The sequence below is a fragment of the Trichoderma citrinoviride genome (genome assembly GCF_003025115.1).
Source record: "Trichoderma citrinoviride strain TUCIM 6016 unplaced genomic scaffold BBK36scaffold_1, whole genome shotgun sequence".
Taxonomy (NCBI): Eukaryota; Fungi; Ascomycota; class Sordariomycetes; order Hypocreales; family Hypocreaceae; genus Trichoderma; species Trichoderma citrinoviride.
In genome coordinates, this window is record NW_020194709.1 from 685,912 (window position 1) to 711,849 (window position 25,938).

At 54.3% G+C, this 25,938-nt stretch overlaps 8 protein-coding genes across 8 annotated transcripts; 5 read left to right on the plus strand and 3 right to left on the minus strand.

Annotated features, from left to right (window-relative positions):
* Positions 1–181: 181 nt before the first annotated feature.
* BBK36DRAFT_1107249 (hypothetical protein) lies at positions 182–1,336 on the plus strand (the record flags this gene model as incomplete). The annotated part of the gene is made up of 4 exons (XM_024889236.1): positions 182–233; positions 324–477; positions 555–1,212; positions 1,271–1,336. 4 exons carry the CDS (start codon positions 182–184, stop codon positions 1,334–1,336), a joined length of 930 nt encoding a protein of 309 aa, XP_024753635.1.
* A 761-nt stretch (positions 1,337–2,097) lies between these two features.
* BBK36DRAFT_1164864 (hypothetical protein) lies at positions 2,098–3,611 on the plus strand (the record flags this gene model as incomplete). The annotated part of the gene is made up of 3 exons (XM_024894708.1): positions 2,098–2,566; positions 2,642–3,076; positions 3,151–3,611. The coding sequence occupies 3 exons, from the start codon at positions 2,098–2,100 to the stop codon at positions 3,609–3,611; spliced, it is 1,365 nt and encodes a 454-aa protein (XP_024753636.1).
* A 1,325-nt stretch (positions 3,612–4,936) lies between these two features.
* On the plus strand, positions 4,937–5,617 carry BBK36DRAFT_1108734 (acetyltransferase; the record flags this gene model as incomplete). Its single annotated transcript, XM_024889396.1, has 2 exons — positions 4,937–5,259; positions 5,374–5,617. The coding sequence occupies 2 exons, from the start codon at positions 4,937–4,939 to the stop codon at positions 5,615–5,617; spliced, it is 567 nt and encodes a 188-aa protein (XP_024753637.1).
* A 338-nt stretch (positions 5,618–5,955) lies between these two features.
* BBK36DRAFT_1155132 (NAD(P)-binding protein) lies at positions 5,956–6,903 on the minus strand (the record flags this gene model as incomplete). Its single annotated transcript, XM_024893796.1, has 3 exons — positions 5,956–6,402; positions 6,479–6,691; positions 6,784–6,903. 3 exons carry the CDS (start codon positions 6,901–6,903, stop codon positions 5,956–5,958), a joined length of 780 nt encoding a protein of 259 aa, XP_024753638.1.
* An 820-nt stretch (positions 6,904–7,723) lies between these two features.
* On the plus strand, positions 7,724–9,125 carry BBK36DRAFT_16011 (GroES-like protein; the record flags this gene model as incomplete). The annotated part of the gene is made up of 4 exons (XM_024897697.1): positions 7,724–7,780; positions 7,897–8,267; positions 8,347–8,755; positions 8,826–9,125. The coding sequence occupies 4 exons, from the start codon at positions 7,724–7,726 to the stop codon at positions 9,123–9,125; spliced, it is 1,137 nt and encodes a 378-aa protein (XP_024753639.1).
* Positions 9,126–9,263: 138 nt separating this feature from the next.
* On the minus strand, positions 9,264–10,652 carry BBK36DRAFT_1133924 (D-galacturonic acid reductase). Its single transcript, XM_024892133.1, has 6 exons — positions 10,587–10,652; positions 10,173–10,438; positions 10,065–10,092; positions 9,868–10,001; positions 9,544–9,798; positions 9,264–9,477 (listed from the first exon to the last, which is right to left on the minus strand). The coding sequence occupies exons 1-6, from the start codon at positions 10,642–10,644 to the stop codon at positions 9,283–9,285; spliced, it is 936 nt and encodes a 311-aa protein (XP_024753640.1). The 5' UTR covers positions 10,645–10,652; the 3' UTR covers positions 9,264–9,282.
* A 1,011-nt stretch (positions 10,653–11,663) lies between these two features.
* On the minus strand, positions 11,664–12,764 carry BBK36DRAFT_1107941 (t-SNARE syntaxin; the record flags this gene model as incomplete). Its single annotated transcript, XM_024889316.1, has 3 exons — positions 11,664–11,688; positions 11,759–12,461; positions 12,527–12,764. The coding sequence occupies 3 exons, from the start codon at positions 12,762–12,764 to the stop codon at positions 11,664–11,666; spliced, it is 966 nt and encodes a 321-aa protein (XP_024753641.1).
* A 1,555-nt stretch (positions 12,765–14,319) lies between these two features.
* Positions 14,320–22,511, plus strand: BBK36DRAFT_1107616 (hypothetical protein; the record flags this gene model as incomplete). Its single annotated transcript, XM_024889269.1, has 4 exons — positions 14,320–14,366; positions 14,457–17,229; positions 17,772–18,255; positions 18,322–22,511. The coding sequence occupies 4 exons, from the start codon at positions 14,320–14,322 to the stop codon at positions 22,509–22,511; spliced, it is 7,494 nt and encodes a 2,497-aa protein (XP_024753642.1).
* Positions 22,512–25,938: the final 3,427 nt, after the last annotated feature.

Genomic DNA, 25,938 nt, shown 5'->3' on the forward strand with positions numbered 1-25,938 from the left:
TTGTACGCCATTGAAATGATAGTGCTGCAGGCGGACAGGCAGGCGGAATTGACGAGTGTCCTTCTCCCTGCCGTTTGTGTGTTAAGCGGCAGTATATAAAGATGTGGAATCTGAATGAGTGAGGAGGATGTATTCTCTTTATTTTGCATTCGTCAGTGTTGCTACTCTAGACATAGACATCATGAGTCGTCTCCCTCCTATCGAAAAGTTCTCACTCGCAGTCCGCAAGAACAGTAAGCTTCTCCCCAGAGCAGCATTACGGGCTTCTCTTCTTCATCATCGTGGCCTTATTCTTTTTTTACTTACTAACTGCTTTTATGTAGTCCGCGATGAGTGGGAAAATAGAAAGTCGGAATATGAACAGAGACTCTCCGACATGCTCGGTGAGCCGTGGAAGATCGACATCGACCTCCGCCAAGTCTGCGCATATGCCCAGGACGGCTATGCCGCGGTGTCACCTGGCTCAATGACTTCTGGGTATGCTGAAACTCGATATCTTTACTAAGTTGACGACAGAAACAGAAAAGCTGATTATTCGTTTTAATGTTGTCAAGATACATTGATGGCGTGTTGTACCAGCTTGATCGCTTCATCAGCAAACATGGAGCAGAGGGCGTCTCAGAGCTTAACACGATCGCCTCGGCCAGAACTATCACCATGGACCTAGACGAAGACAAGAAATTCACCTATTGCGGTTGCAAAATCTCTCCTGCCGGACAGCTCGTCATCCTCTTTCGAGAGGGCTGCCTGGGCACCAACATCGACTACGCATGCTCCCTCGAGAACCTTGAAGCCGCCCTCAACGAAGCGCCCAGCACCGCCGGCGGCCGGCCCATGAGTTTCGCTGCCCGCGCGGCCGTAAGGCTTGACTGGGACGGCGAGGCACAAGCCATCGAGAGAAAACTCAAGGAGATTCTGAAGAAGGATATCGCGGTGGTGCCGCAGTTTGAGCAGGTCTTTGACAAGCTGAGCACCGCAAAAGACGCGCCGGAATGCTGGCGGCAGAACCTGGGCTCGTTTCTCAGGATGTATTTCGAGGGCTTAGTACGCTACCTCGAGTACCAAAAATTTGGCGAGGACGACATGCTGTACGAGGCGTTCAATGAGGCCGTCGACAGGTCGACTGTCGCCTTTCGCATCGTTGACAAGGGCCAGCTGAAGCACTCTACCTACAACGAGTGTGTCATAGAAGACGGCACTCTGATTCTCCAGGTATATTTCTTTCCCTTGTGGTCTTTGCAAGGCGGTGAATGCTAACTACCCGGACTAGACGATCCCAGAGTATTTCGGCACCAACATTGACGAAGCGGCCAGGAACCTGATTGACTTGCTTTAAGTCTGATAATGGATGGTTTGTGGGGTCAAACATTGCATACATGAAAACACGCAGAATACTCCGTAGACACCGAACAGTAAGAGTCATACATACCTTGTTCCTGGTACGGAGTAGAACCCCTCCCGTAACAGCACGGCAATCCGCTGGCAATACTAGACCGAGTGGAGGCGTTTGAGCGAGGGTTCTGCTCACCTACGGCTTCGTTACACGTGTTGATGCAGGGTGAAGGGGAAGCCTGGCGCCTCTGGTTGGCCGGTGCTGGGGACAGGCTTGCAGGCATTGGGAAGTGCATGCGGCCCACCATGGAGGCAAGAGATGCGTGACCGGCTGCATGTAGGGAGTTTGCATGCATGTATAAAGACTTGGAGAGAGGCAAAGGCTCACTCGCTTGGGCACAAGCAACAAGTCTCCAGCGTCTAATTTATCTGATTGATCGATCTCATCTGCAAGTCAGAGCCCAACCGGTGCCAGATTTGGGTGTCGACTTTGGATTGTTTGAGAGACAGGCATCAACCGAGAGAGCGAATCATTTTGTCAGTGGGCAGTACCCCGCGAAACGGAGGCGAAGTCGACGCGGCATCGTCCATCTTCATCCCATTGCTATCCCTGGAGGATTGCAGCGTCCTTTTATTATTCAAAGTTCATTTTCCTCTCTCAAGATTCTCTTCTTTGTTTTGGTCATTTTCTGGAGCTAAGGTATGGTGAGAATTGGCTTATACATCATCTTGTTGCTTTGCTGACCTCTCATTCCAGAGCCAGTGATGCCGGTGCCTAATCCGACGCCTCTCGCGGAGAATAGGGCCGCCGCGAAGCGTCAGGCCGTCACCACCGTATCCATCGTGGCCCTCATCCTCATTCTTTGGCCGGAGCGGTTCATCATTTTGAGGAACCTTTGTCTAGTCCCCGTGTTGGCCTGGGTGACAGCACTGGTGTTTGATCTGAAGCATGGAGCGCTGGATGCATGGGACGGCGTTCCAGCATGGCTGAAGAGGATCATCGGCGCAGACGACAACAGCAACAACAACTACAGTAACGCCAGCAGAAGAAACGAGCCTCTTCACATGCGAAATCGACAAGATGCCTCACCGAAGACAATGTCTGGTTATGTGTTGACGCATCTCGGTGACTCGGTTTCTCTCATCACGAGCGAGGCGGTGAGGCTCTGGGAGCTCGCTCGCCCCATCCTGGAGGAATGGGCTCGTCAAGCCATCCAGTGGCTCAGCGCTCAAGGTTTGTGAAGCATCATCTTCCATCCAATCATACAACTTATGGAACCTGGCCGTTGATCGCTTTTGTCTCGTCCAGCATCGGCAAGCCAGAGTTCGTCATCTGCCTCGTCTCAGAAGCCGGCTCCCAAATTCACACAGTACTATGGCATCTTGGTGAAGGCTCCCCGAGCTCCCGACGTCCCTCCTGTTTTTGCGCCTCTCTTTCAGTTGGGAGATGTTCCGGGGAGTTTCAACTCGAGGGACAGCAAGCAGTCAGTTGTTCCCTCTGTGCTTAGCTCTTGGGACGCCGAATCTCGGTTGTCTTTAGTACTCGTGGAGAAGACAGTATGGGACGACGGGCATCTAACGCTGCGGCGCAAACTGTCGACCGGGACTAACTGGAGTCTGTCGCCTCCCGGACGAGGAGAATTCGACAAGCAGACGCAGAAGCCAGATTTCGGACAGATCAGCGGCATCGACGTGATTGGGCTCGGAACTGGGGAGTATGACGCCCTGAATAAATGTCGCAGATGTAAGTCATGAACCTTTCAACCAGCAAAACCAGTCGGTAGTAGATAGCGATGGCTAATCAACTCGACAATACAGGCTTCCAGCTGGTGTCTCAGAACTGGAAGTACACGAGGATGCTCTGGGACGACGTCGACTTTGCCGTTGTCCTCAGCCTCTTGGTTCTCGGCCCAGCTGCGGCCACGAGATGCGTCGAGCTCTATCGATCGCTTTGCAAGCTCAGGGAAAAGCATGCCGGCGCTGCGACGCGAGGCGCTGCTGGGCTGAGTCCTCTGCTCGTCGCGGCAGCAACGGGAGGACTGGCCGCACCGTTTGCGTTGCCGCTGATGGCAGCCGCCGCGGCCGCCGCTGCGATGAAGAAGGGCGGCAAAAACAGCCAGCCGGAGCAGAGAAAGAAGGCATATCGAAGTCTGATGGTCCAGTTTCCAGAGTTAAAGGTGTTGTTTGAGGAGGAGGAGATGGAGCAGAGAGAGGAGGAGGAGTGGAAAGATGTGGAAGAAGATTACTACAACGAAGCCTTCAGCCCCTTTGATTGGTGAGGCGGCCAGATAGAGTAGACCAAGACGCCATGAGATTGAGGCAATACAAGTACCAAGCAAATGTGTTCTTCGAAAGGGTTTCCCAAGTTCATATGAGGGCCCTCTTTGGCATCCCCCGGCACTGCTCCAAGTCATTCGTATCACCCCATCATATCCAGGTACGAATAATGATTGCAAGATCCATTTGCGCGTTTCCAAATATAAACACGAGGCGCCACACCCATCCTTTGCTCTCCCGGCTACTAAACAGCTTGGCCCAGCCCTAGCCAATGCCCTGGAGCATGCGCCAATCGCCCGCTTCTAGTGGCTGCGGGACCTTGCTGCTGAGGCGGAGGCGCAGCAGAAGAAGAAGAAGACTGCTCCGTAGCATGAAGACACTGACAAGGAGGAGGTTTAGGAGCATTGATGGTGGAGAGACATCTGCTTGTAGCTTCAGTTAGGCAAATTTCAATATACTGTTGTTGCATGTACTCCATTTACACTGGTAGAATCTCAGACATACCTTACACGTATATGTCGGGTATGTTGGCATCACGTTCTTCCAAATCAGACAGCACCAAAGCCACAGCGCCGGCAGCACTGGACCGCTGAGCCGAGCTTCAGCTCAGGGGCAGCAACAAGGGATTCGGCAGCCCCTGGAACCCGTAGCAAAAACCTTGAAGGCACCAGGACCATGGGCATGTGGTGGACTGTCCCCACCTCCAAAAAAAGGGTGCATAAGATCCTCAATCGAAGGGATGATGCATCAGCCACAGGCCAGACACAGCACAATAACCTCCGTCTGACTGCTATTTGCAGCGTCATCTGGACATTATTCGCACTCCCCTCCCCCCCGAATGCGGTCAGTGTCAGCCTCTCCGACTGGAGCGACTACCAACCTAGCAGAATTTTGGCCTTGACCCTCCTGGGGCCTTTGCGGTTTATTTAACACTTTCAACCTTCCCTTCTTTGAAAACCAATACGCCGTCCTTCGTCATCCCACTTCGCTTCTGCCTTACCGTAATCCTACCTCTTCTCGTCTGTCTCCCTGGGTTTCCCCTTGTGGCGTCATTCCATTCTCCATTCGTTCCTCGCGCTTCGCATCTCGACGTCGCTTATCCCGACCAACTCGCGATTTGACTCGATTCGCTTCTTTTGATTGATTTTATCCAATTGGATCACGTCCACCAACTACTTCGACACCAACGCGCGAGGCCACAATCGCTATCCTCTCTTCCGAACGAGCAATCGGAATCATCGCTCCTCCCCTCGTTCAGATCCTATCGATTCCTCGACCGCTCGCTTTCGACCCCCTCGACTTCCAAACACACACAATCAGCGCCAAAATGTCACCCTCCACGATCCCTCCCATTACCATCACGGCCGCTCAGGACGGCCTCTTCTCCGAAGACCTCATCTCCCCAGAAGTCTCCGCCGCCTTGCCTCAGGGCTACCAATTGCGAGCCCTCCGCCGCTCCGACTACGACTCCGGCTTCCTCGACTGCCTCCGGGTGCTGACGACGGTCGGCGACATTAGCGAGGAAAAGTTCCAGAAGCAGTACGACAACATGGTGGCGCGCGAGGACTATTACATCATTGTCATTGAAGACACGACGCGGGAGAAGAACTCTGTCGTAGCCACTGGCGCCCTGATAGTCGAGCACAAGTTGTGAGTTTGCTGCCATGTATTTGAGCCTTTTTTCTCCTGTCTCCTTGGGAGATTGGTTCTCTTCAAGCTCCCGAATTCGCCCAATTTCCAGCTAACCTTTCTCCTCCTCTCTAGCATCCACAGCTTGGGCAAGGTCGGCCACATCGAGGACATCGCCGTCGCCAAGGACCAGCAGGGCAAGAAGCTCGGCCTCCGACTCATCCAGGCCCTCGACTTCGTCGCCGAGAAAATTGGCTGCTACAAGAGCATCCTCGACTGCAGCGACGCCAACGAGGGCTTCTACGTCAAGTGCGGCTTCCGACGAGCAGGCCTGCAAATGGCTCACTACTACGAAGGAGGCAAAAGTAAATCACACTAAATGCCCCCCTTTCTTTCCTCCCCCATGCTACACACGACACACAACTCGAAAAGGACACTTCGGAAACAGACACCTGTTTTCTCCTATAATGACGCGTCATCTTTCCAAAGTCTCCGTGGCTTCGTTTTGATGCATAGCAGCTGATGATTTTGTTGTTTCTTTCCACGGCGCAGGCAGTAAAATCTAGAAGGAATCTAGATGAATAATAGACGGCAAACCAGCATGACAAGAGACGGACGGGAAGAAGTAGCTGGACACGTAATAGATTTTTTCTTATGCCAGATATCAGCATTTATCAGAAAGAGTAGCCACAAAGAAACGCACACTGCATCTGGTCTCTACCGTCCCATCCATCCTCCGTCTACAACCAAGATATGCCCGCTCACATACGCACTCGCCTTGCTCGCGAGGTACACGGCCGTTCCCTTGAAGTCCTCAGGCGATCCCCATCTGCCCGCGGGGATCCTGGCGCTAATGCTCGCCAGCCTCTCCGGGTTATTGAGCAGCGCCGTGTTCATGTCCGTCTCGATGTAACCTGGCGCAATGGCGTTGACAGTGATGCCCTTGGCCGTCCACTCGTTAGCAAACGACTTTGTGATCTGGCCAACGGCGCCCTTGGAGGCTGCGTAGGCCGGAACGGTGAAGCCGCCCTGGAAGGTCAGCAGAGAGGCGAAGTTGATGATGCTGCCGCGGCGACCGGTGGCGGGAGAGGGGGGTAGCGAGAGCATCTCGCGGCCAAAGTCGCGGCAGAGGGTGAAGACGGTGTTGAGGTTGACTTGGAGAACCTGGAGAGCTATGTGTAAGTGTCCCGGAATCTCAACAGACTTTAACGGGGTGTGAAAGGACAGCAGCAGCACGTACATCGTTCCAGTCGTTGTCGGGAAACTCCTCGCAAGGATGCCTCCTCTGAATTCCGGCACAGTTGACCAGAATGTCCACCTTGTGGCCTGCGGCCTTGACATCCTTGGCTATGTTGGCGACTTGCTCTTGGACGGCGAGATCAGCCGTGAAGACCCATGCCTTGCGGCCAATCTTTTCGACGGCCTCCTTTGTCGCCGTCGACGTCGTGTCTCTCTGTTGACCCCAGAAAGCTGTCAATCCTATGTCGTCTTTCTTACACTCTTGCCCTCACTCCCACTCTCCGATGCACTCAGAATCTGCCGTACCTGGATCAGGATAATGTCTGCGCCGGCTTCGGCGAGCCCAATGGCAACAGCTTGTCCAATGCCCCTCGTAGCACCGGTGATGAGAGCAGTAGAGCCCTCGAGCGAGAACACGGAGGCCATCGTGACGTCGAAAACCGCCGGAAAAATAAGACAGGACGTTGAAGAAGAGAAAGAGAATGCTGTAGAGGAGTAGGAGATCAAATGCCGACGCCTGCTCGCAATAGATCCGTGGATTCTCTTCTCGACCGGACAAATTTATAGAGTATCCCGCCAGACTAAAAGAGCTGAAGCATCCCAACATGCACAGATGGAGGGGCAAGCTTCAATTCAGTTCAAAACTGCCCCGCGATTTCGCAAACAAACCAAGGACGCACCTATTCCGGCAACCCCTGCCGGCATGGAGACATGGAACCACCTGGAGCAAACAAGCCATTCTCCACGTTCTCTTTGCGTTTGCTTCGGCTAGAGCTGGCTTGTTCTCCCGTGATCCTCTGGTATCTCGGCATCGATTTACTCGATTAGAGGGGTAGTGGAGTCCCTGGCTTGCCGATGGCTTGGGGAAAAGGGCCGGATCGCGTTACCAAAGACGGAGAATTCCCTTGCTGACTCCGTTCGATATCGGAGCGTGGTGTGGTTCCTGTTATGTCATTCGGCATTGGGCGTTCTCTGTTGACTTGGATTGTCTCCTGATTTGCAGTCGGGATGCTCGTGGGGATGGTGTAGCTGAGACCATGTGAACGGGGTCATGCGTGGTTCTACGATTTATTCTCTCAGTCTATGTACCTTGGATGAGAGCTTCTTGACTTCTCCATTCTGCCGATTTGCTACAAGCTTGTGATCCATATCTGTACTTTGTATTCATACAGCTTCAATAGATCCCCAGATCAAAGCTCAACCCCAATCAATTGGCTCTCTGGATCAACAACCCACAACTCCCACCATGTGTGCTGCAACAGTCAAAGCTTCCGTCTTGCACGGCGAAAGAGATCTCCGTCTGGTATGTAAACCAATGGATGACTGCAGTCCGAACAATGACGGCAGACCACTACCAGAAGAAAACCAAAGATGAACTTGGTTTAAGAAGCTCAACCAGCTGACCCCTCAGCATCACAGGAAGAGCGCAGCCTCCCAACTCCCTCCGCAGACGAGGTCCAAGTCGCCGTCCAGTCCACCGGCCTCTGCGGCTCTGACCTGCACTACTTCGGCCACTTCCGCAACGGCGATATCCTCGTGCGCGAGCCGCTGACGCTGGGCCACGAGTCCAGCGGCACCATTGTCGCCGTGGGCGATGCAGTCACGAACCTCAAGCCGGGCGACCGGGTCGCACTCGAGGTCGGCTTGCCGTGCGAGAACTGCGAGTACTGCAACAGCGGGAGATACAACATCTGCAGGGGCATGAAGTTCCGGAGCTCGGCCAAGGCCTTTCCTCATATGCAGGGGACGCTGCAGGAGAGAATCAACCATCCTGCGCGATGGGTTCACAAGTACGTTCCTACGTTGAATGCCACTTGTAGGGTGATGAAAGAGATGAGCTGACAGAAGAGATAATCACCGCGCACACAGACTCCCCGAATCCATCCCCCTTGATCTGGGAGCCCTCATCGAGCCTCTCTCCGTCGCCATGCACGCTCATCGCCGCGCCAACCTCGCCTCCGAATCCACCGTCCTCATCTTCGGCGCCGGAGCCGTCGGACTTCTGTGCGCAGCCGTGAGCAAGGCCAACGGCGCTTCTGCCGTCGTCGTAGCAGACATTCAAAAGGACCGCGTCGACTTCGCCATTGCCAACGGCTTCGCAGACGCGGGCTTCGTCGTGCCGCTGGCGAGGCCGGAGACGATTGACGAGAAGCTGGCCTATGCCGAGGACGTCGCGGAGGAGGCCAAGAGCGTCAAGGTGAAGGGCGAGGAGGTTGGCGAGTTTGGAGCTGTGTATGAGTGCACTGGCGTGGAGACTTGCTTGCAGAGCGCAATCTACGTGAGTTGACGCTCCTTGCTGACCTCTAGATCTCTGTATACAGTAAGTGACGCTGACAGGAAAAAAATAGGCGACGAAGCCCGGTGGGAAAGTCATGATCATCGGCATGGGCACCCCGATTCTCACAGTGCCCATGTCTGCGGCCGCCCTTCGAGAAGTCGACCTCGTCGGCGTCTTTCGATATGCCAACACGTATCCTGCAGCCATCGAGATGCTCTCCAACAAGCCGCCAGGGTTACCCAATCTGCAAAAGCTCGTCACGCACCGCTTCAAGGGCCTGGATGAGATCAAGCATGCGTTTGAAATGGCTGGCAAGGTCAAGGATGGAGAGGGCAAGTTGGTTATCAAGGTCGTGGTAGACATGTCATAGCGGCATCCTCACAGGACCACAAAGCAAACGAACGAATTCACGATTCAGATGGCATGACAAGGGCTGTGCATAACCATGAGGCTTGTATTGTGTATGAGAAAACGACTGCGCAGGCTGCGTACATGCTAACTGAATTCTTCTCTAACCAATGCAAGTCTTATGATTTATCAGGGAAGCCAAAGTCGATGCCGAACGGAGGGTAGACGTAGCGCTTCAGCTCGCCCTTGCTCGCCAGGTCGTTGGAGTAGTCGTTCAGCAGCTTCATGTCCTCGTCGTCGAGGTCGACAATCTCCAGGTTGGCCTTGATGCGAGCGGGCGTGACCGACTTTGCCAGCACGGTGCTGCCACGGTTCACTATTCATCCAAAAACGTCAGTATGCGTCTGAACAGAGGAATGCCCAAGCAGTAAGATGAAAAGGAGCGTACCGTGATAGCTCAGCAGGACGGTGGTGGGAGAAATCTTCTTCTTCTCGGCAATCTGGACCACCGGATCGGCGCTGATCAGAGGGCTGCCCGTGCTGCCCAGGGGGCTGTAGGCCATGATGTGGATGCCCTTTTCCTTGCAGAAGTCGACAATTTCCTGCTGGGGGAGGCTGGGGTGGTTCTCAATCTGGTTGACGGCGGGGACGACGGTGGCATGCGGGAGGAGCTGCTCGAGATACTTCTTGCTGTACTATATCACGTCGTATGTGTTAGTAGAGTAGAGGGGGGAACGGCAATATGCGCTTCTCAAAAGACGTACGTTGCTGACGCCAATGGACTTGGTCTTGCCCGTCTTGAGGACAGCCTCCATCTGCTTCCAACCGTCGACGTGGTTGTAGTCCCAGATGACGTCTCGCTTGCCGTCAGGCAGGGTAGGGAACTTGTCGTGGTTGCCTGTCAGTGAAGAGTTAGGCGATCTGAATAACTTCCCACTGATGAGTTATCTATTCTTCTTACCTTCAGGGTTCAGCAGAACTGGCCAGTGCTGTAGTTGTCACGATCCGGTCAGCGTACTGCATATGAACTTATATGCAATTGAGACGTTAGGTTCAGTCCGCAACTCACCACCAGCAGCAGATCGACATAGTCCAGCCCCAGGCTCTTCAAGCTCTTGTCCAGGCCCAGCTCAACCCGCGTGTTGTACGTCGCCCAGACCTTGGTCACGACAAAGATGTCCTCGCGCTTCACCCCCGCAGCGAAAGCCTCCTTGAGGCCCTCGCCGACCTCGTCCTCGTTGCCGTAGCAGTAAGCTCCGTCGATGAGCTTGTAGCCGTTCTGAAGCGCGTAGGAAACGGCCGCCTGGACCTCGCCGGGTTTGGACTGCCATGTTCCTGAGATTCAAAGCCAGTCAATTTCTGGAGGTCCTTTGGGTTGCTTGCTTCTTTTTCTCGCAAACTCCAACTGCGCGCTCGTCGAGAGGTGGCCCTCCCCCGCCATTGGCAACTCTGACCCCTCATAGGGAGAGAAATTGAGACATACCGAGACCAACAGCTGGAATCTCCAGACCGTTGTTGAGCTTGAACGAAGTAGCGACCATTTTGGCAATTGGTTCTCTCTTCCTTTTGCTTCTCTTGATTGAAAAAGAAAATTTGAGAGCTATTGAAAAGATAGTTTTGTTCAAGCGATCTGTTAATCTCGCGTCTGGCCTGCACAGGTAAAGCAAACATTGGGATCCTGCGGCCCTCTTATTCCATCATCCAACTGCAAGCAAACAAACACGGAACCAGATGCTACCCCAGTTTCCCCATCTCGCTACCCCGAAAAAAAAGCGACCCTTCGGCGGTCAATCCGCCAAGCAGCTGCGAAACCGCAAGCACCAAGGCATCACGAAATGGCTCAAATAAAGACGGCGAGCTTCCTTGGCTGCGTGGGGGTGCGCCAGTGGCCCAGATTCTAGCCAAGGAGAAATCAGTCCGTCTTGCCCAAGGGGGCTCCATCACCACATTCGGCCTGTTTTGGGCCGAGGAGGGGAACCGGTGGATAATCTCGGACCTTGTTCGTCATGAGCCAACAAAAAGCCATCGTCGTCATGCACGCTCTTTAAGCTGCGACATGTATGCACATGTATGTAATTCATACCTATGCGAGACAAACAGCAGTACTTGGATGCAGCGACAGAAACTATGCGAAGCATCGCGTTCAAGGTCAACAATGCCTAGTGATATTACATATATCTTACAGTCTCAAGACGTTGAAGGGCATAGAGAAAACACACGACAAGAGCAAAGGATTTCCAATCCCTAAAACGCCTGTTGATTCTCGAGCACCTCCTTGATGCCGCCGCGTTTTGCCTCTAATTCTACAACAGAGCCTGCGATGCCTTGAGCGAAAACGACAAAGGACGATAGGAATGGAATAAATGGAGAGAACGAAGAAGAGTAAAAAGGAATAGAAATCAAATGGCGTGGAAAACATGGAAGATCCTTGTACATCAGGACATTATACATGCCGAAGAAAGAGGAAAACGACGTCCAGAAAGAGTAAAATAAATAAGTAACCGTCCCATGGTATCCGTACAGCTGCATCTGCGTCGTCTCTATAACCCAATGGGCATCTTTACCCCGAGACCAAAACCCATAGTCTAATCGCACATATCAGTTAGTCACTTGATCCGTAAAACAGGGGGAAACCGCCGCAAAAGAAGCACTTACAGGAAGAAAATCATCAAAACTCCAAACATCTTTGCAATCAGCCATCGGTTGCTGGAGACTCTCGACCAGTACTTCATCAGCTCGCGCTGTGCCCCCTCCACATTGTCCACAATGTCTTCCGTGTTGGCATCGATCCGTTCAATCATCTCGCTCTGCTCGGAAACCATGGTGGCCAGCTGGCTAAAGATGCCTCCGAGCTCGTTGATTGTTCGCTCGATGGCCTCAATGGCCTCGCCTCTCTGCTGGATGTACGTGTTGGTGGGGTTCGCCTCCTCCATCATCAACAGCTGCTGGTCACCTATGGGGCCTGGGTTCAGCGAGAGAGTGTCGCTGCCAGGCGCCGGAGATGCTCGGTTGGGGGTTCCGTACAGCGGCGAGGCGGACTGGTGCAGCGACGGCTGCGCGTGCTGGGACACGGACGATATAAAATTCTCGGTTCGCGACCTCGAGGCCTGGATATTCTTTGTTCGTGCTTCCAGCACATCCTTGAAGTTGACTGAGACATCCGTCAACTTGCCCTGCAGCAAATACACCACGTTCTTGTTGTGCTCGCCCTCCTGGTCAGCCTTGGGGTGCTGTTGCTTCGACATTGCCTGGAGAGCACCGATCTGCTGGTTGAGGGACGACAAGTCCTGCTTGATGACGAATGTGAGCTCGTTGATTTCCACCGGCCGGTCATCGAAGAGTGTGCGACGCTTTGCGACTGCGCCAGAAAGTTAGTCTGAAGTTCTTCACCATTAAGCACATCGTCATCGCAGCGAGACTCACGTTGCGCCAACTTCTCCAGCTTGCCCATGGTGGCCGCGATGCCTCTTCCAATCTCGGCGGCCTTTCGGGCAAAGTCTGATCTCCTCGTCCGAGCATCTCCGTTCGCGGCAGACTTTTGCGCGTCGTTGAGCAGCGATCTCCGCTGCGAGCCAACCTTGTTCGCATTCTGGCGACGTTGGGCCTGGGCAAGGACCGACCTGAACTCCGCGGTTCGGTCCTGGATCGAGGCGACAGCCATTCTGTAGGACAGAGTCGATGATGTCTCTGTTTGATTTTGTGTTCCCTCGTCGGGTGTGCTGCTATGTCCGGACTGCGACCAGCGCGTCTGGCGACTTGTTGGCGAGGAGATTAATCGAGGTGAGACTTATTTCGGACGAGGTTCAGCCCTGAGATCGAGATCAGGTCGTGAGCCGAGGCAAGGATTAGGGAGCAATTTCGGCAAGATTTGCTTCCTCTCGTTGATTAGTCGTCGAGCAGAGTCGAAGATGGAGTATTCGTATGATAACAATATCGGGAATCGAGGCTGAACAGCTCTGGACTAGGGACCAGCAACAGCAAGCAAATCGGTCGCTTCGGAAACGGGCGATCCAGGCAGCTGAGGGCGGCAAGGATGGATGAATTAATTAAAAGAGGCTCTGGACAAAGTAAGACGTAGACTCGAAAAAGGTATAAGGAGCGAAGCCGTCAAATGAAGAAGTGATGGGGTTGAGGTTCGAATTGGTTCGTCGCCGGCTAGCAGCGTCAGGGAGATTGAGATTGGATTTGATGAATCCACGTTGCTTCGGCGTTCTGAGGCGCCACACGTGCGGCCTTGGGGGCGGGACAGCGGCCACAAGTAGCGGCACAGGGCTGGCGGTATGGGGAGATACCTTCGTATTGGCCTCGGCGAGGGTACCTTGGCCATGAGGTGGGCCAACGGCTAGAGGAGCATAGCCACAAGTCTCGACAGGTAGAAGTACTTGGAACGCTTGTGAAGGAGATCCTTGAAGAGAGAATCAATGGAAATAGCCGGGTTGACGTCGTCTTTGCTTGGTCAATTCGTCACCTGCCCCTTGTTCAGCACCCTTCAAGCTCGAAACACCCCTTCATGCGGCTCTCTCCATTCCTTCAAGCCTGTATTCTGTAGGTATTTTGTACTTGATACCCTGCCTGAGCGGCTCCCGGCTCACCAGCCACACCGTTCGGACGCGCCAGCCTTTTTTCGTTGTCCACTTTCAAGGCTCCTCCTTCCTTTCTTCCCTTTCCCCAAGAGCCACTGCAGTTGCTGCCTTTTAACGAAAGGAAAGTACGAAGTACTTCGTACCATCTATATCACCTGCCTCCTGGTATTTCGTACTAGGCAAGAGCATTGGCCTCAAACTGCCACGACGATCGCGCGCTTCTTCCTCTCTCCTCCTCCTCCTCACCGAACCCTGTACTTTTTTTTCTTCCCGGATTCGCAGCGCTTGTCTGTCTCTCATCGTGACATACTCATCTGTACTCGCCAGCGTCATCCCTCGGGCTGTTGATACTCTGTTGTTCCTCTGCTACTCCAGCCTCCTTTGCCGACCAGTTTCTCCGCTCCAGACCACCACGTAATCTTCGCAATCGCAAAGTCCGCTCTGTCTCCAATTCTCCCTCTGCGCCATCGCCTGCATTTCTCAGAGGGAGAGGCAACAGTCGTCGCTCGCACGACCTCTCCGCCTGGAAGCGGGAGAAACCGGCATTCCGGCTGCCTCCTGTGCATTTTCCCTCTGTGGAAGCATGCTCTGATATAGACATATCAGGAGGTTTCGCATACTCACGACGACACAATGGACGACTCGTACAGCAACCCAGTGAAACGTGCCCAAACGTCTTTGTACGGCTGCTCTCCCCGCTCCCGCGTGTCTCCCTCGGCATCGCGTCGTTCGAGATCTTGTCCACTGACAGCCTTTGTTTGATTTTGCAGAAGCGCGCAGACTCAGCCGACGACCTATCAAGTCAACGTGAGCCGGAAGAAGACGAGGAAATGGGTCGAGGCCAAGGTCCAGAACTACGACGGCGACGACTGGGGAGCTGATGAGTACGACCAAGAGTCTGACCAGGAGCCTATGCCGCCTCCGCCAATGAACCCTTCGCTGCGCACCTTCTCCGGCACCGACCTGCTACACTCCCGTCACAACACTCCCAGCCCAGCGTCGAGCCTGAGTGCGCTGCCGTCGCTGCGAACACAGGCTCAGCAGCAACAACAGCAGCAACCGGCCGCTGTACCACCGCCAGCCAGCCAGCCACCGCGGGTAGGAGTTTCTTCTCCCGACGTATCAGACGTCTCGATTCGCAGCGCCTCGGAGTCCATTGCCAGCGGCCATGCTGTATCACCTCAATCCGTGACCGCCTCCCAGGGGCGTGACGGCGATAGCAACCTGTCGCTAGCCGGCATTGCCCAGCTACCTTCGCAGATGCAGCATCAGGACCAGCAACAACAAGCTCCCGGCGGCTATGATGTGTCACGGACTTCCAGCTTTGAGCGCTCTATAAAACCCACGCCTACGCCTCCGGTGGGCGGTCGCTCTCTTTCGCCCCAGATCTCTGCGCCATCAGCACCACCTGCAAACCAAACTCCGCCCATCATCTACTCGCCCGATAACTACAGTCGCCTCAACGATGATAACGAGCACGAGCCTTTAGCACTGGCTCCTGTTATACCGCCAAGCATTGGAGGTGAAGATTTGTCTGTGTCTGCCCCCAAGCCCCTGTCCGGCGTGGACAGACGTGACACTTGGGAAAGAGACGACGACGATTCTCTTCATGCTGACCAGCCCAACACCCAAGCAGCTCGGCTGGATATTGAGTCTCAAGCTGGGATTGACCGCGGGCGAATGTCTGTTAGTCCCAAGCTGCCGGACCTTGCTCGCATGTCCGCCTTTGGCGCTGACCTATTTGCTTCTTCCACGAGCAAAAGCGCGCCTGTTGTTCCTCCGGTGATTGAAGCTAGCCCAGACATTCCAAGTACTGTCCAGTCGCGTTGGCAGCCCCCTCCAGCACTGGCCGAAGACGAAGATCACTCCGAAGCGCCAGGAGGTGCATCTCTTTCTCAGCCCAACAGCCTGTTTCCTGGCAGGAACATCCCGGACATTCCCCCTTTGCGCACCCCAACCCCCCATGAAACGCAGGCTGCAGATCCCTTGTTTGACTCGCAAGGCAGCAAAATCACGCCTACGGAGCCTCTTCAGCCTCGCAAGGGAGAAACATTGCCTGATTTGGATGGGCCTCAACCGTTCCACAGAGTGCAGACTTACAGCACGGCTGAATCGTCTCCTATGAAGGACAGTCCGGTGAAGGAGAGTGACGTGCTGAGTGATGAGATTATGCGTACTCTCAGCCCCTCTGGCGCGACCCCTGCCGAGGTCAAGCTTAGCGACGGCCCTCAGCTGCACCCTCCGGAGGACCGCAGCGCTGTTAGAGAGAGCAGCTATACACTGATGGACTATGACAGCTACTGGGCAGACACCGCGGAAGATTCTGGTCTGGAACATGAAAGTACGCCGGTGCCGCCGCCCGAGACGGATCCCGCTCACTCAGCCCAGCCAGGACTGAAGCTGGCCACCAATCCCACGCCTCCACCACCGGCAGCAACTACGGTTACCTTTGACTCGATCTTATCTCCTCAGCAGTCTCAGCAATTGCTCCAAGATCAGCCACAACAGCCAGATGAGCAGCAGCCGCCATCCTCTCTTAGACGCAGATTCTCTTGGGAGGCTGATGAGGAACACCGCACCCCCACACCCACGACTCCGGCTCAGGCGCAGGCAACGGGCGATGGCTCCTCTGCTTCGGCGCTTCATCTGAAACCCTTTGAGCCATCTGTGACGAACTTGGGTAACGAATCTCGTAGCCATAGCCCTGTTTCTCAGCTGTCGCAGGCACAGCCGACAGCGACGGGATCCGGCCTGGGCGCCCTGGCGCTGCAGACATCTGGCGCTATGCCAGGACACGATTCATCGCTTCCCGAGCCTCCTTCTCCAGTGTCTGTGTCAGTGAAGAGTGACAGACCTTCTACCACTGCCCGCGAACAGGCGCGCTTGTCCATCGCCGACGAAAAGCTGCTCGCAGAACAGGGTGCCATCAGTCTGGTAACAGGAACTCCACCTCCGCCCCCGGAAGCTCACCCGGCCGTGTCTTCACCGACTTCTGCAGCATCCGTGCCGGCCCCACAAGCCCCTGCCCCTAATCCTAACCCGCATGCACAGACCAAAGCCATGAACTTTCGGGATATCATGGCATTGTCAACGCCCGCAGAGAGGATCGCGAAGTACAACGAAGCTCGTCAGGCTTTGGCTGCAAGAGACTCGGGCCTTCAGAGCTGGCTTCTTTATATGACTACTGAGCATCCCGAGCTTTCGGCATCCATCTCTGCTCCGGGAGGCCACTTGACGTCGCAAGCGACTAACAACGAAACCTCGAGCCAGCAGCAGCCCTATTACCAGCAGTATCTCAACGCCAGCTCGCCCAGCACATCTGGGCCACAAGTCGGAGGTGGTGGAGTTGGCGGTAGCGGAGGCGGTGGTGGCCGCTCGAGGTTGGGTGGACTGTCGATGCCATCCCAGATGTCTGGCAGTGCGTTTGGGCATTCGGGCAACCAGATCGGCACCAAGAGCAAGGAGTTCATGCATTCAGCTGGAAAGATGGGCAAGGGACTGTTGAGCAAGGGCAAAAGCAAACTGCGCGGAAGCGGGGACAAGGTATTTCATTGATTGATTTTTCTCTCCAGACCCTACTCGCAGTGAGTGGGCCCTTCTCTTTCCTCTTCATTCCCTCGACAGAATAATACTTTTTCTTCTTCTCTCTCATCCTCTTCTTCTTGTCATCTCCTCTTTCTGGATACTCTTATTCATCTTCCGGATACGAATCGGCTGTGTTGAATGATGGATGCTCCGAGAATGGAGATATCTTGTGTACCCGCCCTTCCTTTATTCAGGACTAGAAATTGGGGCATCATGATGTGATGGTGGCATGTCTATGAAGATAGGAATTACATGGCAAACACGAACACACATTCTTCCTCCCTCACATACCCCATTTTCCCCGATAAACACCCTCTTCATTCCTCTTTTCTCCTCCCCAACCCACCTCTAACATACGCACATACATACTTATACATACACCCATCTACACGCACACACCCCTCTCCGATACCACTACCTAACCCAGGGGAATTTCTTTCTGTTGAACTTACCATGATGTGACGAATGAATGTTAACTTGCTTCTTCTCTCACCAACTAGGTCGATATCATTTCTCCGGACCATCCGACCCCGAACAAAGCACAGCGACGATCGACCTGGCGGTTTAGCCTCGAACCAAAACCTCGAGAAGACGACGCTGCCCCACATTCCAGCGATGACATCTCCACGACACCGCCACAGCTGCCCGACCCGTCCCCGGTCTCCCCCTTGGATGCTGCATCGGGCCCCGGGTCCGCCTTTCCATGGAGTGTCTCGAATGACACGCCCGACCCTGACCTGTCAGCTGTGAAGCAGCCTGGCGATGAACACGTCAGATCAGGCGAATTACTAATCGCCGACGATTTCCACCATGGGCCTTATGCGTCAGCAGATCAAGGAGAGAACATGCTCTCCGCTGGCCAAAGACTCTCTGACTTGAGTCCGGATACCGTGACACCAGATGATTGGGTCATGGTTCAGCATCAGGGTGAACGGAGCCAGGCCAAGAGAATGTCCTCATCTCTCAGAGCATTGGGGAATACTAGTTCTGGACCTGCAATTGGCCCTGGAGCCGACCATCACGCGGGCCAGCCACAAACTCAAACTCAAGGCCAATCCCAAATCCAGAATCAGCCCCTGGACGGGTCGAGTGCGCCGAAGCGCAACTCGTCCTTTATCGGCCTACCGCCCATCAGGAGGGGCTCGACGTTTGGCACAAAATCAAAGGCACGGAGGGCATCGGAACGCTTTGCCCTAGACGACGACGAAGACGAGGATGACGGCAGCCCAGGAGGTGACGGTGCTGACATTAACGCTCATCACTTCTCTCCTCCCAGCGCCATTGATGCGTCCCAGCATGCTTCAGAGGCAGTGGCGGGTGCAGGACCGAGATATGGCCTGGAACAAACTACCAACGTAGGCCATCATCATCATCCCCAGCTCCCTCATTCACAGCAGCCTCAACCGTCTCAGCAGGTATGGCAGCAGCAGCAATACAGGCAGCAATACCCTGGTGGCCATGGGCCTCAGTTTGTCCCGGCCGCGCCTATGCTAGGCAGCTTGGTCCAGAAGCTCCCTCCCGCGGGCCCGTGGAAGCTCGAAGAGAGTCACCTGGCCGAGCCGCTTCACCTCACCAAAAAGCGCTCTGGCACAGATATCTCTCAGCAGGATGCCTACTACGGCTACGAGAAGGAGCTTAGCTTGGACCTCCCAGCAGCCCCGGTGCCAGCCCCCCAGGGTCCGCCCGCTCGATTCCGAAGCGATGTGCCTCCATCGTCTGCTCGGCGCTACCCCGAGCTATTTCAACTATCCCCGGGGCAAGATCCACGGCAGCAAAATCGAGGTCCAGGATTCCCGCCCCAAATGCACAACCGTCCGCCTGGAGAGGGAATGGCTGCTCCGCGACAGCAACAAGGAGGGCCGGAGTCCGACGAACGTGGACGTAGGAGAAGCTCGGGCATACTCAAGGAGATTGGAACCCGGCTTGCGAGGGCAACTTCCAGGGAACGCCGAGGCTCTGTTACCGAAGCCAGACGTCCCTCCGTGCAGCTCCGAGGGGATGAGGTTTCTGAAACTAGTGTAGCCACAGAAGATACCGCTGATCGCAGGAAGAAGCGGGCCAGCTTCCTTGGCTTCTCCGGTCGCCCTTCGTCAACTGAACAGGCGATTCGGACGGAAGAGGACATGATTAACCAAGCGCGCCAGCGAGATACACGATCCGCCGGGGGCGAGCCGCTGGTTGATCCTCGCGAAGAGCGTAAGCGCGCCTTCTTTGGTGCTGGACAGTTCAAAATAGGCCCGGGTCATTTCTCTCGTGCTTCCACTTCCAACTCCGCCTTTGAGTCAGCCGCTGGTGGTGGTGGTGGTGATGGCCGAGACGGTGGGGCTGCGCATAAGAGAAGGATATCCGATATCGCCAAAGTATCCGGAATCACGGGTCTATTCTCTCGCTCTCGTCAGGATCGTGCTTCACTGGGGGCAATGCCCAGGCAGCAGACCGACGATCGCAGGCAAAACCCCCAGTTTCAAAACCAGGCGTCGACTGTTTCTCGACAATCCATTCAACTACCCTCTTTAGATTTTGCCTCAGATCGGCTGGGCTCCCTGTCGAGCCTAGGATTCGAAGAGTCTTTTCAAAACTACGGCCACGGCGAGGACGCTGAGAAGAAGAAGCAGCAGCAACATGCTTTTGAACATTCGGCGCAGAAATCATTCGGTGATTCTAAAGCCTTCCCTGCAGCTAGAGGTCAGGAGAGGTTAGCAGCCTCGCCAGGATTAGCATCGTCTCATCTCGCGCCATCATCACAGATGACAGCTCTGGACCCTGGACGACAGAATGCTCAGAGCCACCAGCCGCCGCTCTCGACCGCAACTCCAGTGGCTCGTGCCAACGTCCCCCAAATGGGCCCGCAGACCGTGAAGTCTGCTGCTGCAGAAGGCCAGAGGGTTTCTGGAGACATAGATTTGGAGTCACCCAAGTTCCAAGTAGACTCCATGACGGAACAAAAGACTCCTAGGCCTCGAGACTTCAACTTCCAGGAGAAAATACCCCCCTTACCTGTTAAGGGGGATGGTGTGAGCGAAGAAGATGTTCTGAGATCACAGACGGTATCCCCGGATATATCCATTGTATCCACCTCCAACAAGACTGAAGAGCAAGCTCCCGTCCAACCTCATAGCCATACCCCGGAGCATGACGAGATTGTAGAGGGCGTCTTGATCACCCCTCCTCCTGAGACATCTCTGCTAGCCTCGGATGCCGACCTTGCTGCTGGCCGTCCTGTCATTCACCATACTGTTTCTAATGATGTGCCACCGTCGGTCCACTCTTTCCCATCTGTTTCTTCTCTCCGCGAGAAATCCGATGTCAAGTCCCTTTTGCAGGGAGGAAGCTCTGTGCATCAGACCGAAGGTAGTGTGGCTCTGTCTCCGGAGCCCTCGCCACAAGTTGCAAAATCTCAGGTGTCGAGCAAAGCCGCAACGCCAGTTTCTCAACATCAGCAGCTACATTCGCCGGCTTTGGCGAGTGCCAAGTTGCCGGATGCGCAAAATATGGAACCGCCAACTACTCCTCGGTCTCACACTAGATCTGAGTCTCAGCAGCACCTTGTTGACACAGCAGGACGTCGGAATTTCCCTACCTCGTCATCGCCCCTGCTTGCGGGTACACAGGCATCACAGCAATTGCGGCCTCAATATCCGCCTTCGGTGAGCATGTCTAATGCGTCCGTTGCTTCAGAGGCGTCGACACCAGTGTATCCAGTCCAATCCGGGCCGCAACACCTTGCCCCAGGATTTCCTGGGCCGTTCGGGCGAGCATCTACAGAAACCCCAGAGGCTGCAGCTCATCAGAAAGATGGCCAAGCATCACGTTGGAAAGGACTCAGGAATCGAGTGACGGAGCAAATCTCCCAAAGAACCCAGCAGCAGCAGCAGCAGCAATATCCACAGCAACAGGGCCTGATCCTTGGCCAGAACAAGACTGCTGTGGCGGACAAGATCAGGGGCAACAAGTTGCTGGGCGCTCTCAGGCGAACGTCCAAACAGGTGGAGAGTACTCAAAATCAGGGGAGCGTTCAACCATCTCCCAGGCAGCTTCAAAATCTGAGCTCCCAGCCTCATCCTCAAGGATATCAGCAGCAGGCAGGACAATTACAGGGACCACAGCCTAATGCTATGCCTGCCAATGGCCATTACCTGCAGGCATCTGGGCCGCCGCCCAATCTTCCCAGAGCCAAAACGATGCCTCCTGGGCCTCCACAGCAGAGTGCACCGCCTCGAAATCAGACTCGCTCATCAGAGCCGCTTTATGAGACCGTACCTATCCCTAGGGGATATGCGGCGGTACATGGCGAGGGCACCATGATTCCATCGCCGTACCACCAGAACCTTCGGCGCCAAATGCCGCACGGCCAGTTTGCTCCCCTACCACAGCAACACCCTCATCTTCATCCACGTGTACAGCAACAGCAGCAATGGCAGGGTGGACATCCTCCTCTCATGTCCCACTACCCGCCTCAGCCCATCCAGTCGTTACCCCCTCGAATGACTCAAGGCCCAGTGTCAGCACCTTTGCCAAACGAGAGGTCAGTTCATATGAGGGCTCCATCTGATTCACGGGCCGACTATCATGATGCCCGTAGCACCCATACTTCCAATACGCAGTTGAGTCAGCACAACAGGAACAGCTCTCAAGATAGTCGCACCAACAGAGATGAGCCAAGGCCCACTAGTGGCCTGGGCAGCAACCTTGGGATCTCGCATCCAGGAACACCCCAGCCGTCAGAAACTGGAAATCTGTCTGTTGCCGATGGCACTCGATCTGCCCCACGAAGTCCAGCTGTGTCAGTCGGAGTCGATCAGAAGCCTGGCATGAAGCTCGAGCCCAAGACGGATGTGACAGCTGAGCCGGCTGCAGCATCGAATCTTGGCATAGATGTAGAGAAAGCTCGGCAATTGGTGGAGGATAACCTTTACGATGCTACGCCCAAGGTAGTGCCCAGCGGTACCGAGAACAGCCACGAGGCATCAGGCGTTTCTCAAATAGTGTCAAAGGAAGAGGCAGAAAGCTCGAGAGAGGCAGAGACCAAGACAGGCGTCACGCCTGTCAGCACCGGTGTGGTAGCTGAACTGGAAGACACTGAAGAAGCACGAAAGCGAGCCATCAGACTCGCATCACAGGAGGAGAAGATTTACTACGAGCCAGAGGACTTCGAGCCCAAGATGAGCGCGACGAGCTATCCCGGACAAGAATGGAATCCGTTCGGCGAGCCGGAATTTGCAGATTGGAAGGAAGATTGATGAAGGAGTACCTAGGTCGCTCGTTGTCGATATGGGTACCTGTATATATGATACGATGTGGAGGAGCGGTTTCTCGTTGTTCCTTTGTTCATCTCGATACTTGTTTGTCAAAGCGGAGCACACGTGTCATTTCAGATACCCCATGCACTCTCATTTGTTCATATGTATTGCTGCAAAAGCGAGCGAGCGAGCGATTTCGCAAGAGATATCAGCGCTGCAAAACGGCAGCCGAAGTCGAGTTTTATGTTGATTTGCAACAATGTAGATTACACAAGTGGGACGGGATGTTGATGGCAGATTGTGGTAACAATATTTGACATGGCTGTTCCTTCTTACTATCCGCTTATCTCTACTATGCATTATTGCACATTGCCGTGCGCTCATATCGGTAAATTATGATGATGGCTTCATACAGCAATATGCCATTCAGTTTTGCGGGACCTACCGAGTTGGAAGAGACACAGCGTACCCAAATCTGGCTATTTTGATGTGCGGAGCCATCTTGAGTGAGGTAGGGAGCTCTGATACTCTTCATATTGTTTGGTTCAATCTGTTTGACGCTGCCCGCTTTTTGCCGAGGAGGCTTTATACCTCTTCCCAACGATACCTGTCAATACATATCCTTCGCGTGCTTGGTGCCTTGTGCTGCGATACACGTGTGATTGTGCTCGTAATGTAAGGGAACTAGGTAAATAATGTGCCCTGATGACGAGGGCCTGGTACTGATGTGATACGAGACGGGGCGCGAAATGAGCCTGGCAACCCTCGTCAGGTTTCAGGTAGCGGGCTCATGTTCATCGATGGCTCTGTGATAGTAGTAGTAGAACGTAATCCGATAGTGCATATCCAATTGTTGGTAGCGAGCAAATAGTACAAGAAGGCTTATCCGTTTGAGGGACGCAGGACGAGCAATACCACTTGGTATTCATACCACCTGCTCTTCTAGTGGTCGATGCCGCCGAATGTGATGGATGATGCCTCTTTTTATTGATGGATACGCGTTGGCTGGAAGACAATAAGCTGCAAGGTACGCTTGGGTACTCCGTATACGAAGGAGCAGGTGTGGCGGTTCGGGCGGTTGGGTCGCAGCGGGGGAGGGGCATGGGCCTTTTGCTGCTTGATGCTGTGAGGCTTTGCTGTCGATTGACTGACGGATAATGAATGAATGCTGGATCAACAAAGGCTTTGCCAGGGGGCAAGTCCAGCTCGCGTTGGGTGACGATGGCATGCGTGTCTGATGCGTTGTTTAAAGCAAGGAGACTGAGGCATGAAGAAGATGATACAAGACATGAGGCAGGAATACAACATGTAAGAGACAATTGGGGGCTTTCTAAGGGCATTGCGCTGCTGACTCGGTAGTTCGAGCCTCAACAGCCCCAACAGCCTCAGCGGCCTCGACAGCCTACATGTATGTAACAAGCCGCCTCACGACTTGAAGCTGTTGTAAGCTTCTGGCCGAGAAGCAGCAGAGCAGAGCCCGAGAGAGGCAAAAGAGAAGCTTGGAAGATTCTGGGGCTGGAGCTATTGGATCATGGATTCCAGTCGCAGCAGACTGGAGGCGGGTCAGCCTGGGGCCCCCTGTAGCTGAGCACCTGACGCGCTTCTACAGGGCCTAGATGCGCTGTAGGTACTATCTGTACGCGCTGTAAGGAGCAGCGAGGCTGCACATGTACCTTTATGGAGACGGAAGTACATGTATGTCTTCGTACCTGCTGGAGTACATGTGATGTGCTGCATGCGCAAGATGCTCCCTTTAAATGGCTGCAGCTCGGTTTCGCCTGCCTGCTGGAAGGTGCAGATACTTGCCTGTACCTGCACAGACGAGGCACCTTTCAATCTGCCGGCAATTGCACTTCAGCCTTGGCCTCTACAGCCGCCCGGTCAGGTTACTTCAAGGCTTCTTGCAAGGGGCAGTGAGTGATATGATGAAAGATTGATAAAATACAAGAAAATACAAGTAAAAAGAGAGAGGAAAGAGGAAACGGATCATGACCTGCCGCCAAGACTTGCGCCCCGGCTGTGTACAGGATACATGTGCGAATACGGAGCGCTAGCCGCAAAGTGCCTTGCGGATAAAGTACAAGTACGAAGTGGGAAGTACGGGAGCGGGCCCTAGCGTCAGCCGTTTCGTCATTAGTGCCCAGACTTGTTCAGCTCGTGATTCAATGGGGGAAAAAGGGAAAGCATCAACTGATGTCAAAGAGTTTTACTCAACAGAAAGACGGGCCAAGACAATGTGAAAAGCATGTCTGACATTGCAAGACCAGATTTCCATGTGTTTGTATACAGAGAGATGCGAAAAGGCCTTCAACTCTCATCTCGGATACAAGGCACGGAACGGCATCTGCTTTTGTCAAGTACTTCCTAATCCGGGTTAGGGTTATCGGGGAGCGTCGCAGCAAAAGGTACCTTCAATTCTTGAGCACTCTCGCACCTGCAGTAGCGAAAGCACATCACATTCTCACGCCTCTGCTTCCTTGTTGGCCTCGGGAATCAAGCATCTTTCCGGATCATCTCCTGACAGCCTCATTCCGATCCTTACCCGTGCATTCTGCTTTGCTCTCTGATTCACGAATCCCTAATACTACAAACCACATTCAAACAGCCAACTATCAAAACATGCTCAGCTACACACAAGACAGCTGGGGACCCTGCCTGCAAACGCGCGATCCCTTGACTCGCCTCTCCCTGTTTCCACCCTTTCCCTCCCCCGGTTATCTTGTACTATGTACGAAGACATCCATGTGCCTCGTGCATCGGATTCTCCACCAGCTAGGCCAAACCCGCCCTTGACCCAGCCCGGAGGCCAACCAGAGGACCAAGTGAGAGCCCAGAGTGAGGAGAAGGAGACGCCTGAACCTGGCAAACAGGTCCAGATCGCCTTGGTCCCTTTTCGATTGACGTATGTGTGTGTTATGTGCTGTGCCTGCGTGCATTGGGCATCACGTCAACATGCCAAATCGTCCAATGGCATGGTCATCATACATGGTCATCAATGGCAGTCGTCCGAGTTTACCGTATATACAGACAGGTAGAACATCTCGCAAAGCACATACTTTGCTGGGAACGCTATTTACCATCAAGTCCACCTTCGTCTCACATCATCCAACATCCCAGCTCCGTTCCTCCCGCTCCTCCCATCAGTCATCGTCGTTGTCGTCGTCGTCGCCGTCGTCTTCTCCTCACTTCGGGCACGGCTTCATCAACAAGAACACCGAGAGGAGAAGTGCTTGCCTGTACCTGCTCGTACTTACAGCTCGACCGGGGCCTCGAATTCTGCCGAGTGACACTCCGCCACCGGCCTGGTCCAGAAAGGCCGCGCCATTGGGTGGAAACGGATGTTCAAAGCGTGGCGCTGCCGCTGTCCTAGAGCCGTTTCTCCCAGGCAGGAACTAGTACCTGCTAAGTAGCCCCCAAGAAACAAGTT